This window comes from Aotus nancymaae, unplaced genomic scaffold, assembly GCF_030222135.1.
Source record: "Aotus nancymaae isolate 86718 unplaced genomic scaffold, 86718_ANA_hifiasm-v0.15.2.pri h1tg000019l, whole genome shotgun sequence".
Classification (NCBI taxonomy): domain Eukaryota; kingdom Metazoa; phylum Chordata; class Mammalia; order Primates; family Aotidae; genus Aotus; species Aotus nancymaae.
Genome location: NW_026988431.1, coordinates 6,567,432 through 6,582,452, shown reverse-complemented (window position 1 = coordinate 6,582,452; position 15,021 = coordinate 6,567,432). Strand labels below are relative to the sequence as shown.

Sequence of the window (15,021 nt, the reverse complement as noted above, 5' to 3'; positions counted from 1 at the left end):
CCATGAACATACAACCGCAAAGGAAAGGTGTATAATCTTATATTGCCATGTGTAATGTTCTGCCTTCATAGTCTTTCAGATGCCATTAGACGACATGTCCCCATCCTAGTCACCCGAGGGCTGTAATAGTTCCTTTAATATATGGGCACTGGTACTCACTATAGGACAATTTTTTAAGTATTTAAGTGTTCCTTACTAAAAAAAATTTTTAAAATATGAACCCATGAAGTGTCATGCAACTTTCCTGCACTATTAAATTCATTGTCATAAGTGAAACAAAAACCAAATCTAGGCCAAATAAACAAATGATCCTTCTAGAATGTTCACATTGATATTTCACGCCACTCATTATTTACATGGCACTTAGCACCAAATGACCCAAGCACATTGTAAAACTGAGAGAACCAGCTCCCGAGAAGGGAGTGACCCACAAGAATGTGCAGCTTTGCAGAGGTCTACGTGGCAGCAGAGATGAACATTACCTGCACTCTCAATGTTAGAGGTGTACTGCAACCCCTTCAACTGAAAACCTCAGTTGTTTTGACAACCACATACTTTAACCACCACATCTTGTCACAGCAACGGCTCCTTTTATGCCATCTCATTATTGGCAAGATCTAGACAGACAAAGACTGGGATCAGCCTTACCAGGTCAATAATCTGGAACCACTTCCTCATTGAGCAAATGCCAAACGCATGTCAGCACAGTGTTCTAAATCTCCCAGGTCAGTTCCTCCTGTACCCATTAAGCCTGCTATTTACATATTATTTCTGGGAATGGTTTAAGTACTAACTAACAATATTAAATTAAGAATCTCTATGGTAAATATTGAAGCAGGTTTTAAATTTTAGCTCCTATGATAAACTTAAATAAAACTGCAAGCTAAGTAGAATAAGTAGCTGAAGATGAGGGGGATGCTGGATTTCTTACCTAAAATTTTCAAGTTCAACAGCTTCTGTGGACTCATGCCACGGACCTCGAGCTCTGTGTCCACCCGCCCTGATGGCGGGCTCAGACTTCGTCATGCTATTTTGGGCACTATCGAAGTTAATGGCTGGAAGCTACAGAAATAGAAGCATAGAGTACATAAGGATAACAATTCAGCATGGGATAAAGAATGTAGCAAAATAGGGGAGGATGATGAGAATAAGTATTTTTCTAGTCTAATAATTAAGATTACAACCCTGTCAAATGTAAGAGTTTTCCAAGATTCAAATCAAATATCTTTGACTTAAACATTTACCTTACACTGTATTATTTTTCTTCATAGTTTGTAACACCACTTGTCATATCTGACAGGTGTTTATGTACTTTTAGTCTCCCTTCATTATAATGTCACCGCAACACAAACAGGAACTTGCCTGTTTTTGTTCAATGCTATTACCCCAACACCTAAAACAGATATAGGTCTGGGGTGACACCTGGGCATCAGGAGGTTTTGAAGTTTCTCATGTGATTCAAATGTGCAAGCTGACTAGAGAGTGCCTGGATCCTGGTAGAACACCCTAATATAGAGCAGAGTGCCCAAATTAAGAATGCGTTATCATGCATTCATTCATTCTTCATTATTTACCAGGTGTGCACACTACTTTCCAGGTGTTAGGGATATAACAATCAAGAAGATTCTATCACTTCTAATCAGTCTGAACATCCTGATAACTCAATCATATTTGTAAAAGACATTAAAATAGTCAAATTCACCATAAGAAAAAAATTAACTACAACAATTTGACTATGCTTCCACTTGCAATAATAAATTGTCAGATTATCAGTATCCCATAGTTCACTTACCAATATTTGTCTATAATTGAGATAACCCTGAGATTCGTTTCTGATACCACAATAAAGTTGAGCATGGCATAGACAAATATCCTATTTTTTCCAAAGTACAAATGAAGGATGTTCTATAATTAGCTAAATTATTAAGATGAGGTAAGCAGAGTATAACAAAAAGATCATTTTTCAGTAAATCATTCCATTCTACATATTACCAAACAAAGTTATAATATGTTGCACTTGTCTTATTTCACTGAAGTATTTAATGTAAATCAGTATAAAGACATCATTTCCTTATTAAAAGAGACTATGCCTCACTTCTTATAAGATAGTCAGCTTACAGAAAAACGGATGATAATAAAGACATTAAGAGTCAACCAAAAAAACTAAAATCCTTTTTTATCATACGCCAGCCACAGTCAAATTTTCAAAATATTAACAATAAATCTTCCATCCTATCTCAGTTCTGTCAGCCAATCTACAACAACCAAAAGACAATAAGCTGAGCCAGCAATGCTTAGTGGTTAAGAGAACAAATTCCCTTGCCAGATTTTATATGTTTAAATCTACAATTAACTAGCTGCATAACCTTAGAAAATTTACTCAATCTCTCTGTGCATCAGCTTCTGTATCATTAAAGTGGAAATAATAATAGTATATAACTCAAGAGTTATTATGAAAATGGTATGGATTGCTATTTATAAAACACTGGCTATGTGCCAAGCAGAGTTCTAATTGCTTTGTACATACTCTTTTAATCCTCTTATTCCCATTATGCAGATGAATTTTGCTAAATGAATAAAATTTATCATTACAAATTAGGTGATTTCTGAATATGAACTGTTAACCCAAATGATATCTAACATGAAGTAATAACACAAGCAAATTTTCCCGTGTTATACCCCAAATATTATGATACATGGCAAAAAGAAGCAGGTTTTCCAGGCCCAATAGATTCCAAACCCCCTAGCCATTAGCACAACTCCCAGAAAAGTTTGCAAGAGACAAATAGGCCAGCACAGAGAAAGCAAGCCCAGGTGATTCCAAGAGAGGAGTGGAAAGCTGCCGCAGACTGCAGCCATTTGCTTTGCAGGCAGAGCAGGCAGCCAGTATTGGAAATCACCTCCTGGAAAGTGGGTGGATAAGATGGATTTGGCATCGACAGTTGCAAAGACCAGAAACTGAATAGTAGGCACCTTGAAGTACGTAGCACTTCATATGAAAGAAATGTACATTAGGAATCCAGTTCAAAACCTATAGCCTTTTCTCTTGGGTTCCCAATTTATCTGTCTTCTGTGTGTCTGATCTCTCCACATCTGGGCATCTGCAGCCCGTTACTCCTGATCCTGAGTCAGGGTGTGACTTAAATAACCTCCTGGTAAGCACGTGCCCAAGTGTTCCTGGATAGAGCTGTTCACTCCTTCCCTGGTGGGAACACCATGCTCACCTCTCTTTCAAAACTTATCTCAGTCTAGTATAATGTAAGCTTACACAACACTTACACAACATCTTTTTTCCTTGAATTTAGCCACCCTGAGGGCAGCACCACATCTCACAATCTTTGTGTTCTTAGCACCTCTCACAGAGTTGGGCATATCATAGGTATTCAAATGCGAAACTGTGGAACAGTTTGTTCCCAGTCTCTTTGCCAAACTAATTTATCTGCTAAACCACCTCCAAATAAGTGCATTCATTAATTCAGCGTTATTTGTTGCAGACATCTCATATATGAGACATTGTGTGAGACACTGTATATATACATATATATATAAACATATATATATTAAGTAGAACAGTCATGGCCTCTGCCTTCAAGGAGTTTACAGTCCCATGGGTCATGGGAGGGGGTTGCAGTCAGTAAACAAGCGTGAGAAACATGATGCAAAATTAGCCAACAGCGGTTTGTTGTGGTGGGAAGTAAAGGAGAGATAGGGCAGGCCATGGACCAGGTATCAAGGATGTCGTGTCACTTCTGCTTTCAAACTTCAACATTCTCTGTTGCTTATGGAATCAGGTCCAAAACTCATAGATAGGCCTTCAGACATTTCACAGTGACTTCCAGCTTTATTTATTGAATAGAATTGTCTAGTCAACCATTTTGTTTAAATGCTTATCATTTTCCTTCCTTCAGATATTTGATTATTTTACTCACCTCACCTAGAATGCCCTTTCCATCAATTCTACTGACGGAAAACCAGACTATTTTTTAAGAACCACCTCTTTCCTTGTCATTCAAGCTAAAATTGGCCTCCTATTCCTCAAAAGCTATACACTCACTGCATGCACCATTCAACCAGGCTGGTGTCTTGTCCCATACCGTAATTATCTGTGCCTACCTCTGCTCTCTCCAAACACAAGAACCACCACCACACCTTATGCTTTCTTTCTACAGCATCTATCAAAACGTCATTTATTTCAAGACACTTAATAAGCCCATAATAAATTAATGTTTTTCTTCCTCTTTTTTTAAAATTGCAAATAAATTCCTTAGCTTCCTAAACGTGATGGAAGAAAAGAATCTGAATTCCAGGTCTAGGCAGGTTTCTTCAAGATCTGTGAATACCTCCGGTGACATTTCCAATGAGCTTTGTAGTTTCACTTTGCCTCAACAATCCTGGGGCAGTTCTCTTTCTTGAATTAATGGGTTTTCCTGGATTATGACTATTCTAACTCTGCTTATCTTGAAGGAGGCCTTTCTGCCTCTGTGTGTCTCTGTCTCCAGTTCCGTCACATTATGAGACTGTCCTAGAGACACGCAGAGATACACAGAGTGTAGGTCAGGACTAAGAACAAAAGTGGAACACTGAAACACAATGGAACAATGGGGGGAGCCGCCTGGCTCATTAGAGATTCAGAGGAAGGGCATTCAGTTCTCTGCGCTCCCCACCTACCTGCAAGGTAGATTTCCTCTGTAACCCATATTTGGCCAGCCTGGTTTATTTCCAAAAAACAGACCACAACTTGTTAGGGCAGAAAATGCAGTTGAGTGGGCCTTAATCACAGATTTCACTTTTCAAATTGAGTACTGAAAATCTCGAAGCCAAATATGTTGCCCATGTGTAAATTTTGTTGAGCATTTCCACTTCACCCCAACTCTACATTGCTCCCAACCCTTGTTTTTCTCTTATTTTGGGCCTTGAATTTAGTTTGTGACAACCCATCATACTTTCTCTCTATAAGCTCCTAATCACTCTTTCTGGAACAAGCAAAGTATAAATAAGTATAACTTGAGTTATTTTCTCTGAGATAAATGTCTCCACATTATTTTACCAAAAGGAGAATAGGGTAACATTTCTTATTTCAAAATTATAAACGCATGAAACTTTTATAAACACAATTAGGCATTAATTTTGTAAACTTCAGGATCTTCATTTAATTGACAGTATTTTTATCTTTTTAGCACCATCTACTTTTCAAATAACTCACACATTACAAACATACATTTTTGTACATGTGAAACATTTTACAAAAATATATGCCATGTAAAGTTGTCCCATGTGACAGATTGCAAATTTGAAAAATGGTTAAAGGGGTTAAAAAAAAATCACTAAATTAACTTTAATTACGCCTGCCAGATGTTATGAAGCAAGTAGTGTTGAAAGGGGACATAACAGATATAGTTAGCATAAACTTCAAAGTTGGAAAATTAGAGCCAGAGAAACCACACTGCTTTTTTGTTTGCTTGGTTGGTTTTTGGTTTTTTGGGTTTTTTTGCCCTGGCCAGGAAGTTATACATACTCATGTGGTGACCCAGTTCTCAAGTCACAATTCAATTTAGCAAAAACTGGCCAAGAACTCATCAAATATAGTGAACCAGAGGCAAATGTCAAAGTTGCTGGCATGAGGAAATACATGATCTTGTCAGGAGATAAGACGTGAACAAGAGTTTCCAAAGCACAGTAGAAAATAATGCTACAGCAGTAAAAGAAGGACTCGGGAAGACAGAGCTCACCTCTAGAATGGAAGATAGATGAAGGTAGTATCATTACAGTTGGGTCTTGGAAATGGGTGAGATTTTATAAGAAAGAAATTTAGGAGACGGAAATAGTAAAAGCAAAAAGTAGAAGTCTTTGATATGATGGTTGCACCATAGGCTGTACAGTGGAAAAGAATGGGCACTACATTCAAAACTGCATGCTGAGTCACCCTGCTTGCCTCTTTAAGAAAGGACAGACTTAATTTCACAAGTCGTTTAAAAGGTATCTCAGTAGTTAGAAGCATACACTTCAAAGATGGGGTGTCTGGGTTCAGAACTAGCCTTCACCAATCAGGAGGCTCTATGATCTTGGGAAAGTCACTTAATTTCTTTGTGCCTGTTTCCTCATCTGTAAAAGTGGGAGTTGTAATTCTTAAGCAGGGTAATGCAGGTAAAGTGCAGGGCACATAGAAAGTGTTTCCTGTATCATTATTTGACTTTTATATGCCATCAAATCATTGTCCACTATAAGCAGATAAAAGTGCCACAGTTAGCTGGTAAATGTGGTTGATATAACAAAAACCATCAGGGCTGGATTACCAAACACAAGAGCTCTTAAACAAATTCACTTAAGCAAGAACAATGTAGACTTTAGAGACAGACTACCAGGGTTCAGATCTCATCCCTGCCACTTACTAGTTAAGGTGCTAAATAAGCGTCTGCTATTATCATTATCATTAGCATTGCTATGTCGTTCCCCAAGCCTCCCTCAAAGTTGCTGGACTCTAATGTCATGACTTTCCAAAGTCTCACAGACACAAAACCAAGATGAAAAGTTTGGAAATAAATTCAAGCAGAAGTACTATTCTTTCTCTGTTTAATAAAAACATTAAAATGCAGCGGGGCGCAGTGGTTCACACCTGTAATCCCAGCACTTTGGGAGGGAGAGGCGGGTGGATCACGAGGTCAAGAGATCGAGACCATCCTGACCAACATGGTGAAACCCTGTCTCTACTAAAAAATACAAAAATTAGCTGGGTGGTGGTGCGCACCTGTAGTCCCAGCTCCTCGGGAGTCCGAGGCAGGAGAATTGCTTGAACCCAAGAGGCGGAGGTTGCAGTGAGCCGTGATTGCACCATTGCACTCCAGTTGGCACCTGGCGACAGAGTGAGACTCTGTCTCAATAAAATAAAATAAAATAAAAACGTTAAAATGCTACTATAAAAATAGCCAAAACTCACTCCGTGCCACTCTTTTTGGTGAGGTACATTGTGCAGCAAGGCTCAAGAGTGGTACTGTAGCAAGGGAGCAGGACTGGGAAGAGTGAGCGGGGAGAAGGAGAAAAGTGTGGTGGAAAGTGCTTTGGAAAAAAACAATTTCCCTAAAGCTCGGAAAGCCAAATGTCGGCCATTCAGTAAAAGAGTATGCAGTTTGTTTACAGACTGAAGAGGAAAGGGTTTGCTAAGTAGGACACAGGGTGACAAGCATAGGCTAAAGCAGGGCCTGGCCTGAGAGGAGAAGAATGTGGATGCCGAGTCTTGGCAGAGCCTGAACCAGGTGTCAGAGAAATAGCCAGATGAAGAAAGGGCAAAGACGTGAATGAACAAAGAAAAGTAGACGTATCATTCATAGAGATGTTACATGGAGCGCTTTGGAAACATACGATTTTTTTTATATTACCACTTGGACATTCTTTGAAACCGCTACCTGTTGTTTGCTTGATTGGACGTTCAAAAGGCACCGAAGTCTTTTAAGATCTGAATAGTCCCTAGGAAAGAGAATAACACAATGTGAACCCACAGAAGGCTCCAGGTGAACAAGATCATGTTACCCATTGATGGCATTGCCACTTGGAGGCCTACTTTTATAAACCAAAGCGTATACACGCACTAAATGTTTCTTTAGAATGCTAGAAATGACCAAATGTTTCAGTTGAACAGTGTAACTCTGAATAGTAGTTGTCAAGAGTCTTCTCTATTTCTCAAAAAGTCGTTAAATCTGTTCAACGGCCACTGTCTGAGTTAATAATTAGCAAATACTCAGTAGGGAGTTACCTGGTGGTGAGTTCTTGCTGCTTTTTATCAGTTGATTTTTCTGTGGTCTTCACCTTTTTGTCTTGATCAGGCATTGTAAAACATCAGTGCCCCTGAATTAACATCGCATTCCTTTCAAAGTAAACCAGAAGGAAAACTTTGGTTGGGTTCTGTACGCCAGAACATTCTCGGTCAATACAGACAAAATCCTCTTATAACATCTATTTAAACATGGAAAACCTAGCTTTAGTTCTACAATAATAAAGGTGTTAATATGAATATCATTTACTATTTATCATTCAAAGGACATTGGGAACATTTAGGGTATGCTTTACCCTCACTCAAAAGGTAAGTATGGGTTCACCAATAGAAAAAGAACAATTTGTTTGCTTTTATTTTTCTTAGTCAATTTCTAATGCAATTATTTTAGTTTTCAGAATAGACAGAAAGTTGAAGATACCCATACTTTCAATTACATAACAAATATAAAATTGTGTCCTGTGGGTTTAATTTGACTGGATGTAAAATTTTCCAACTGTGCTTCAATGCCACAGTTTGACTTCAATGTGTTGTCCAGGCATGAAAAAGTATGCATTATTGTCTTATAATAGCATGCTTCAATGTATTGTGAAATCTATGGGCAAAATCCAAGTGTTTCAAAAGCATTTAGAGGCAAAAGGAATGTTCCAATGGGTATTTCACTTCCACTGAATCCAGTGAAATTTAATTTTGTAAAATGCTCAAAGACAGTTTAAGGATTAAAAAAATGATTTTCCCAATATATTTGTTGTATGTTTGACAAATAGCTGGGCTAAAATTAAGAGCCAGGGACCAAGTCTCTCAGCACAGAAGCACAACCAGAAAAGGTACAATATGAATACTTTAGGACTGTACCTAGGATAGAACACCACCTCTTTCATTCAACAAATATTTATTGAATGTTTACTATGCCTGCTCTCAGACTGAAAACTGCTAAAAGGTAGAGGAAGTTATTACAGGTATGCGTTTCCACCACAAGCAAAAAACAAACAAAAACCCAATCATGAACTTTAAAATGTGTTTGTGAGGTGTTCAGATAGAGACTTAGCATCTGTTTTTACTCTAAAAGAAAGGAAGAGGAGGAGGAAGGGAGAGAAGGGGAGGTGAAAAGAATGGAGGGTCTGTATATTTCTGTTAAAAAGCAAAGACACAAGTGTTTTTAATATGCAAATACAAAAATGCCCCATAAGTTCTAAAACAAATGGAAATCCATTCAAAATAAATAGAATCCAACTCTGCTTTTCTCTCAAAGACAGAAGAAAAACTCTACATAGCCACACTGTCCTGCTGTTGGCATCAAATTCCTGCTCAAACTAAAGCTACAGGCTGTTGTAGAAGCAGAAACTGAAAGCCACAATGACAAGCACAGGAGAGCATATGGAAAAGCTCACAGGCTTCTTCTGCTAGAAGGGGATGGCATTTGCCACGATCACACCTTGCTAAACACTTTGTCTTAGTCTCTTGCTTAATTCACATAATTGTATTGACCAAGTGTGTGAACAGGAAATCATGATCTAATTGTGTATCAGTTTGAGATCAGCATGTACTCTGTGAGCTGGAAGACTGAATATAGATAACTCTTTGGAAATGTTTCACTTAATTAAACAGTAAACAAATTCACTGGTATCCGCAGAAACACACAATTGCTTTTAGGATAAGATACAACATCCTTTCCGTTTAATGGCTGCTCAAATGGAGCTATCTTGAAAAAAGCTTTGAGGAGTTGGGAATCCTTTAAAATATTTAATCTAATCCCATTTTAAATCAACAAAAATGATTATATTATTTTGGTTATTTTTTCAAGACACTATATACACTATAATACAAAATGGGAGATGGTGGAAGGAGGGTAGGAAGGGCAGGCCATATCTTAAGTCAAGTTGCCCAAAGGCAGACAATATATTAAGAAAGTATTCCCAACAGAGGTCAGGCAAGGGTGCTAATGCAAAGGCTCTCTGGGGGTGGCTTCAGTCTAAGTCCGTGGAGGAATGCTGCAGTGTAGATTAGTCCTCAGAGTTGTCCAAACTGAGAGAAGTGAGAGCCTGGCTCTCATATTCCCTTAGCCTTCAGTCATAACTCCCCAGGCATTCCTCTCTCGTGGTAAAGTGACTCCAAGTCACTTAGAGGCAGTCCCCTAAAAAAGGCATACCAAATCTAGCTGTTGAAGTCAATACCAGGACATATAGTCCCAAGGAACGGGAGAGGCTCTGGGCAGAGTGCCCACATGTATGCACTATGATCACCGACTCCATGTGGAAAGGCTGCAGATAATGAAGGTAAAAGATCATAGGCAGGTGTTGAACAAGGAGAACACATGGACACAGGGAGGGGAGCGTCACACACTGGGGTCTGTCGGGGGCAAAAAAGGGGAGGGACAGCAGGGGGTGGGGAGTTAGGGAGAGATAGCATGGGTAGAAATGCCAGATATAGGTGATGGGGAGGAAGGTAGCAAGTCACACTGCCATGTGTGTACCTATGCAACAATCTTGCATGTTCTTCACATGTACCCCAAAACTTAAAATGCAATAAATAAATAAATAAATAAAGATGGAAAAAAAAGATCTTTGCTATGGATACAAACTAAGCAAAGCCTACTGCATTAGCTTCCAACTACTGAGTTGAATTTCCCTCTTTCTTTGCTTGACCTCTCCAGATGTTGGTATGATCTCATGTCCTAGCAGCTCAGTCCTTGGCTCTCTTCTGTTCTCTATCTGGCACCTCTCCCAGGGATCTCTTGCAGTCCTGTGGTTTTACATACCATCAGCAATTCTAAATTTATAAGTTCCGCCCTTACCCCATTCTGACCTCCTAAATTCACAAAGTCACCATATGGATATCTAATAAGCATCCCAAATTTAACATACCCTAAACAGAACTCTTGACCCCTATTCCCTAGTACCAAATGCCCCTAGTGCTCCTCACCTTGGTAACTGGTACCACACTGGCTCTCTAGACAAAAGATCTCTAGGGGACATTCTTGGCTCCTCTCTTTCCTCTACCTCCCATATTTAAGCCACCAGCAAATCAAGTTAGCTTTTCCTTCTCTCACTCCCCCTGCTATCACCCTACTCCAAGCCACCGTCTTCTCTCCCTGGATGACTGCCACAATCCTCTCAGCAGTCTCTCTGCTTCCACCCTCGCTCCTCTACATCCTCAGGAACCCCAGGGAATGCTTTAACATGTAAATCAGATCATACCCCTCTGTGGCTTACAACCTTCCTGTGGTCCTCTATTGGACTTGGCTTCCAATCATGACTTCCACTGCTCTGAGCTTGCCTCCTCTCCTCTCCCTCTTGCTTCCTCCACTTCAGCCATGTTGGCTTTCTAGAGAGAAACATGAACCCATGAACATGCCAACTGCTATGGTTTGAATGTCTGGCCTCTCCAAAACTCATGTTGAAATTTAATTGCCACTGAAACGGTATTAAGAGGTAGGACCTTTGAGAGATAATTGAGCCATGGAAGTCTGTCCTCATGAGTGGGTTGAGTGCATTTTACAAAGGGCTTCCAGGAATGAGTTCTTTCGCTTTGCTCTTCTGCCATGTAAGAAAACATGTGACTTCCTTCCAGAGAATGCAGTGTTCAAGGTGCCATCTTGGAAGCAGGGACTGGGCACTTTCCAGACACCAAGACTACTAGCACCTTGATCTTGGATTTCCCAGCCTTCAGAACTGTTCTTTATAAATTACCTAGTCTGTCAGGCATGATTGTTCACATCTGTATTCCTAACACCTTGGGATGCTAAAGTGGAAGGATCGCTTGAGGTCAAGAGTGTGAAACCACCCTTGGCTAGTAGAGACTCCATCTCTACAAAAAAATTAAAAATAAGCCAAGTGTGGTGGCGGGTACCTATAGTGCCAGCTTCAAGAGGCTGAGGCATGAGGATTGCTTGAGCCCAGGAGGTTGAGGCTGCAGTGAGCCCTCATGGTGTTACTCATTCTAGCCTGAGCAACAGCACCTGTCTCTTAAAAATAAACAAATAAATAAATAACCCAGTCTGCAGTATTCTATCATAGCAGCACAAAACAGACTAAGACCATTTGTGCCCATGAACATGCCAACTCTATTCTTGCTTTAAAGCCTTGGCACTTTCTGCCTGCTTACTGTCCTTTTCCCATAACCTCACGCTGGCTTCTCCATATCCTTTGGGTTTCAGGTCAGATGTGCTCTCCTAAGTGGGGGCTCCTCTGATGAATCTCTGTGATGTATTCACCCACACACACTCACACTTACCACAGCACTCAATTTTCTTTCCTCCTGGAGTTCATCAACATTGGAAATCCTCTTGTCCATGTATTGATTTCCTTGAACTAGTTCACACGCCTCATATGGCAGGGACTGTGCCTGTTTCATCCATAAACGTGTCCCTGACTCATAGAACAGCACATAGTGCATGGCACAGTGTAAGAATGGTATAAGCCCTCAAAAAAGATGTATCACAATCTGTAAGGAGTGACTTATTTTGTGAGTTATCTGCTTTTAATAGTTGCTTATTTTAAGACTTAGAAACTCCTCTGACATCCCAAGTCTGGTGCTCCTTCTCGATGCCCCCAGAGCAGACTATACTCCCCACCTATTATTATCACTATTATGTGGTAATCAGAAGTTGCAATATCAAATGTACAGGTTTGCTCTGGGAGGTTTTGATGTTGCAATTGCCTGGTTACCACATAAGGCCAGGAATTGGGCTTCCCTTATTCACCAGAGAATGGTGAACTGTAGGCAAATAATAAATATTTACTGAATGCAATGCCTAATAAATGGATGAATGGATAAAAGGATTATTTTAATAGAGACCTGTGTCATTACTCTTTAAGGTCAACAAATCGCTCATAAACCTCTTTTATAAATACAATCAATTGATGAGTATTTGTGATGTTGTAATAATGCTGAGCACATTCAGAAATTATCTTTTATTCAGCCATTGGGGGAAATTTAGAATTCTATATAAGAAAATATTCCATCACTGTGCTTCTGAAACTATCTGTAATAAAGAACTCTTTTTAATTTCCAATCTTTTATGGACTGATACTTTTGGTTCAAATCCTGTTCTATGAGGCAATGCCACTGGTGATGTGCCTAAGATGTCATGGCAATGCCCAAGTGCTGTAAATCTTTCTAAATTCTTACTCTCAATTTCTGTCTTTATCTGCTCATGAACCAGTAACACACCAGTCTGAATATCACCTGAATAGCACTGGTCTGGATTATTAAAGTCTATCTTTTTAAGTAACAAAACTGTTTTCACAACAACCCTAGTTGAACCTCTAATTGAGAAACACAGCCTTAAGTACAATCTGAGGGGACTAACCCAGAAATTGACAATTCCATGACAACCAGGAGAGGAGGAGAGGGAGCCTGGGAAGGGAGAACCGTGGCCAAGTAGTTAAAGCTCAATGTGGACTCTCCACTTAAACCAAAGCAATCTTATTTCTCCAGGGTTCCAAGTACAGTTTCATTAAAGAAAAGGATGCTATTGCTAAAAATAAAAATAGAAAACCACTGATTCTCTAACATTTATTTTACCAATGAGATAAGGCCAAAGACTCTTGCTTTTTACAAAAACATTTGGCCTCATCTCATCTGTAAAATAGTGTTAGATAATCTGCTACACAAACACTTGTACCTACATGGGTTTTTTTTTAATTCTAACGAGAGAGTGGAAATTTAGTTGTTTTTTTTTTATATGAGAAGTAGTCACAGTAGTGAAAGATAATATAGAAAGACCAAAGGCATGCTACTTTAAAAACAGAAACTTTCAGTGCCTTTGCTTTTTTTAGATACCTCAGTCATGGGTCCTGAATACCATGTCAAATGGGAGAGAAGAGATCTTTCCAAACCTCAGGGAATAGCCAATAGGTTTGGTGCTTACAGCCCTAGACAAGTACAGACATATTCAATAATCATAGTTATGATTCATTGTTGAATTTTTTAAATCCATTTTTTAAAAGACACTCTTAAAAGTAATTATTATCCTCTATTGTTTGAAATTTGGGTTAATGCTAAAGAAGTCCCCAGAGACACGCACCTCATTTGCTCGCGATATCTTGATAATTGTTGGGTAAACACATATGACAAAGAAAGAAACACATGCCATGGCAAAATTACCTGACTGTAATTAATCTAAATTGTGCAACATTAACCACTAACTAAATAACATGGGGAGTATTTGTGAAACGGTTTTCAGACCTCTAACAGAAACCCTTTTTTACTATGGTCGCCTTAGCTGCTCAACAGATCTTCAGGTGGCCTCATCTTTACTAAATATAAAACAGAGTCATTTGAATCATTGTGGTAAATCTCCCACAAATCCACAAATATCTTTTTTTTCCCCTACTAATCACTTAGGTTGCATCTTTGTAATTATTCTATTTTATTTACGACATTTACTAATGGTTAAAAACAGTACTTATAAAGTAATAACAGGCCGGGGAGTGGTGGCTCATGCCTGTAATCTTAGCACTTTGGGAGGTCAAGGCAGGCAGATCACCCAAGGTCAGGAGTTTGAGACCAGCCTGGCCAATATGGTGAAACTGTGTCTGTATTAAAAATACAAAAATTAGCCAGGTGTGGTGGTGCACGCCTGTAGTCCCAGCTACTCAAGAGGCTGAGGCAAGAGAATCACTTGAAACCAGGAGGCAGAGGTTGCAGTGAGCCAAGATCATGCCACTGCACTCCAGCCTGGGCAACACAGTGAGACTCTGTCTCAAAAAAAAAAAAAATCTATCAATCAATCAATCAAAAATAAAGTATTAACAGTGAAAATATATCGGACTAAAGTTAATTACCACTTTGGCTATGTTAGGTTTATGATTTTGAAAAAAGCACTAAAATAAACTGCAATAAACCCTACCACAAAAGGAAGTGAGAACTTCCTGTACTGACGAGGAGTCTCTATTCCTTTTGATGAATAATGATTAACCTTTCATTTTAGATGACAAGTTACAGTTCTGTTTTCAAAGAGACATACTAAAATAATTTAGAGAACTTTCAGCCCCGTAACTAACTAGAAGTACAAAATGGAAAACCATTTCTCTAATTCTTTTACTGTAAATATTTTTTCTTAAGAATCCTCTAATAGTGATTCTTTGAGAAAAGTAGTTAAAATAAGATAAAAATTCACATAGAGCAGCCAGAGATAAGAAAAACATGTTAAAACACACTGGTTAAATGTTAGTTCTCAGTTTTGATAACTGCACCATGGTGATGGCAAAAGTCAACATTAAGGGAAGCTGAGTGAAGGGTATATGGAAATT

General features: G+C 39.0%; 1 protein-coding gene across 8 annotated transcripts in view; it reads right to left on the bottom strand.

Moving 5' to 3' along the window:
- Positions 1 to 15,021, bottom strand: part of NEK10 (NIMA related kinase 10) — a 248,798-nt gene that overhangs the window by 223,970 nt on the left and 9,807 nt on the right. For 6 of the 8 annotated variants that reach the window (XM_012435538.2, XM_012435540.2, XM_012435542.2 and 3 more), the window contains exons 2-4: positions 7,748 to 7,858; positions 7,401 to 7,461; positions 932 to 1,062 (exon numbers count right to left, since the gene is read on the bottom strand). In XM_012435538.2, the coding sequence (XP_012290961.2) occupies positions 932 to 1,062; positions 7,401 to 7,461; positions 7,748 to 7,821 (266 nt within the window). In that variant the 5' untranslated portion in view covers positions 7,822 to 7,858. Of the gene's footprint in view, positions 1 to 482; positions 618 to 931; positions 1,063 to 7,400; positions 7,462 to 7,747; positions 7,859 to 10,962; positions 11,046 to 15,021 lie in introns of those variants that run through there. The other 2 variants (XM_012435539.2, XM_012435544.2) reach the window with 2 other exon arrangements.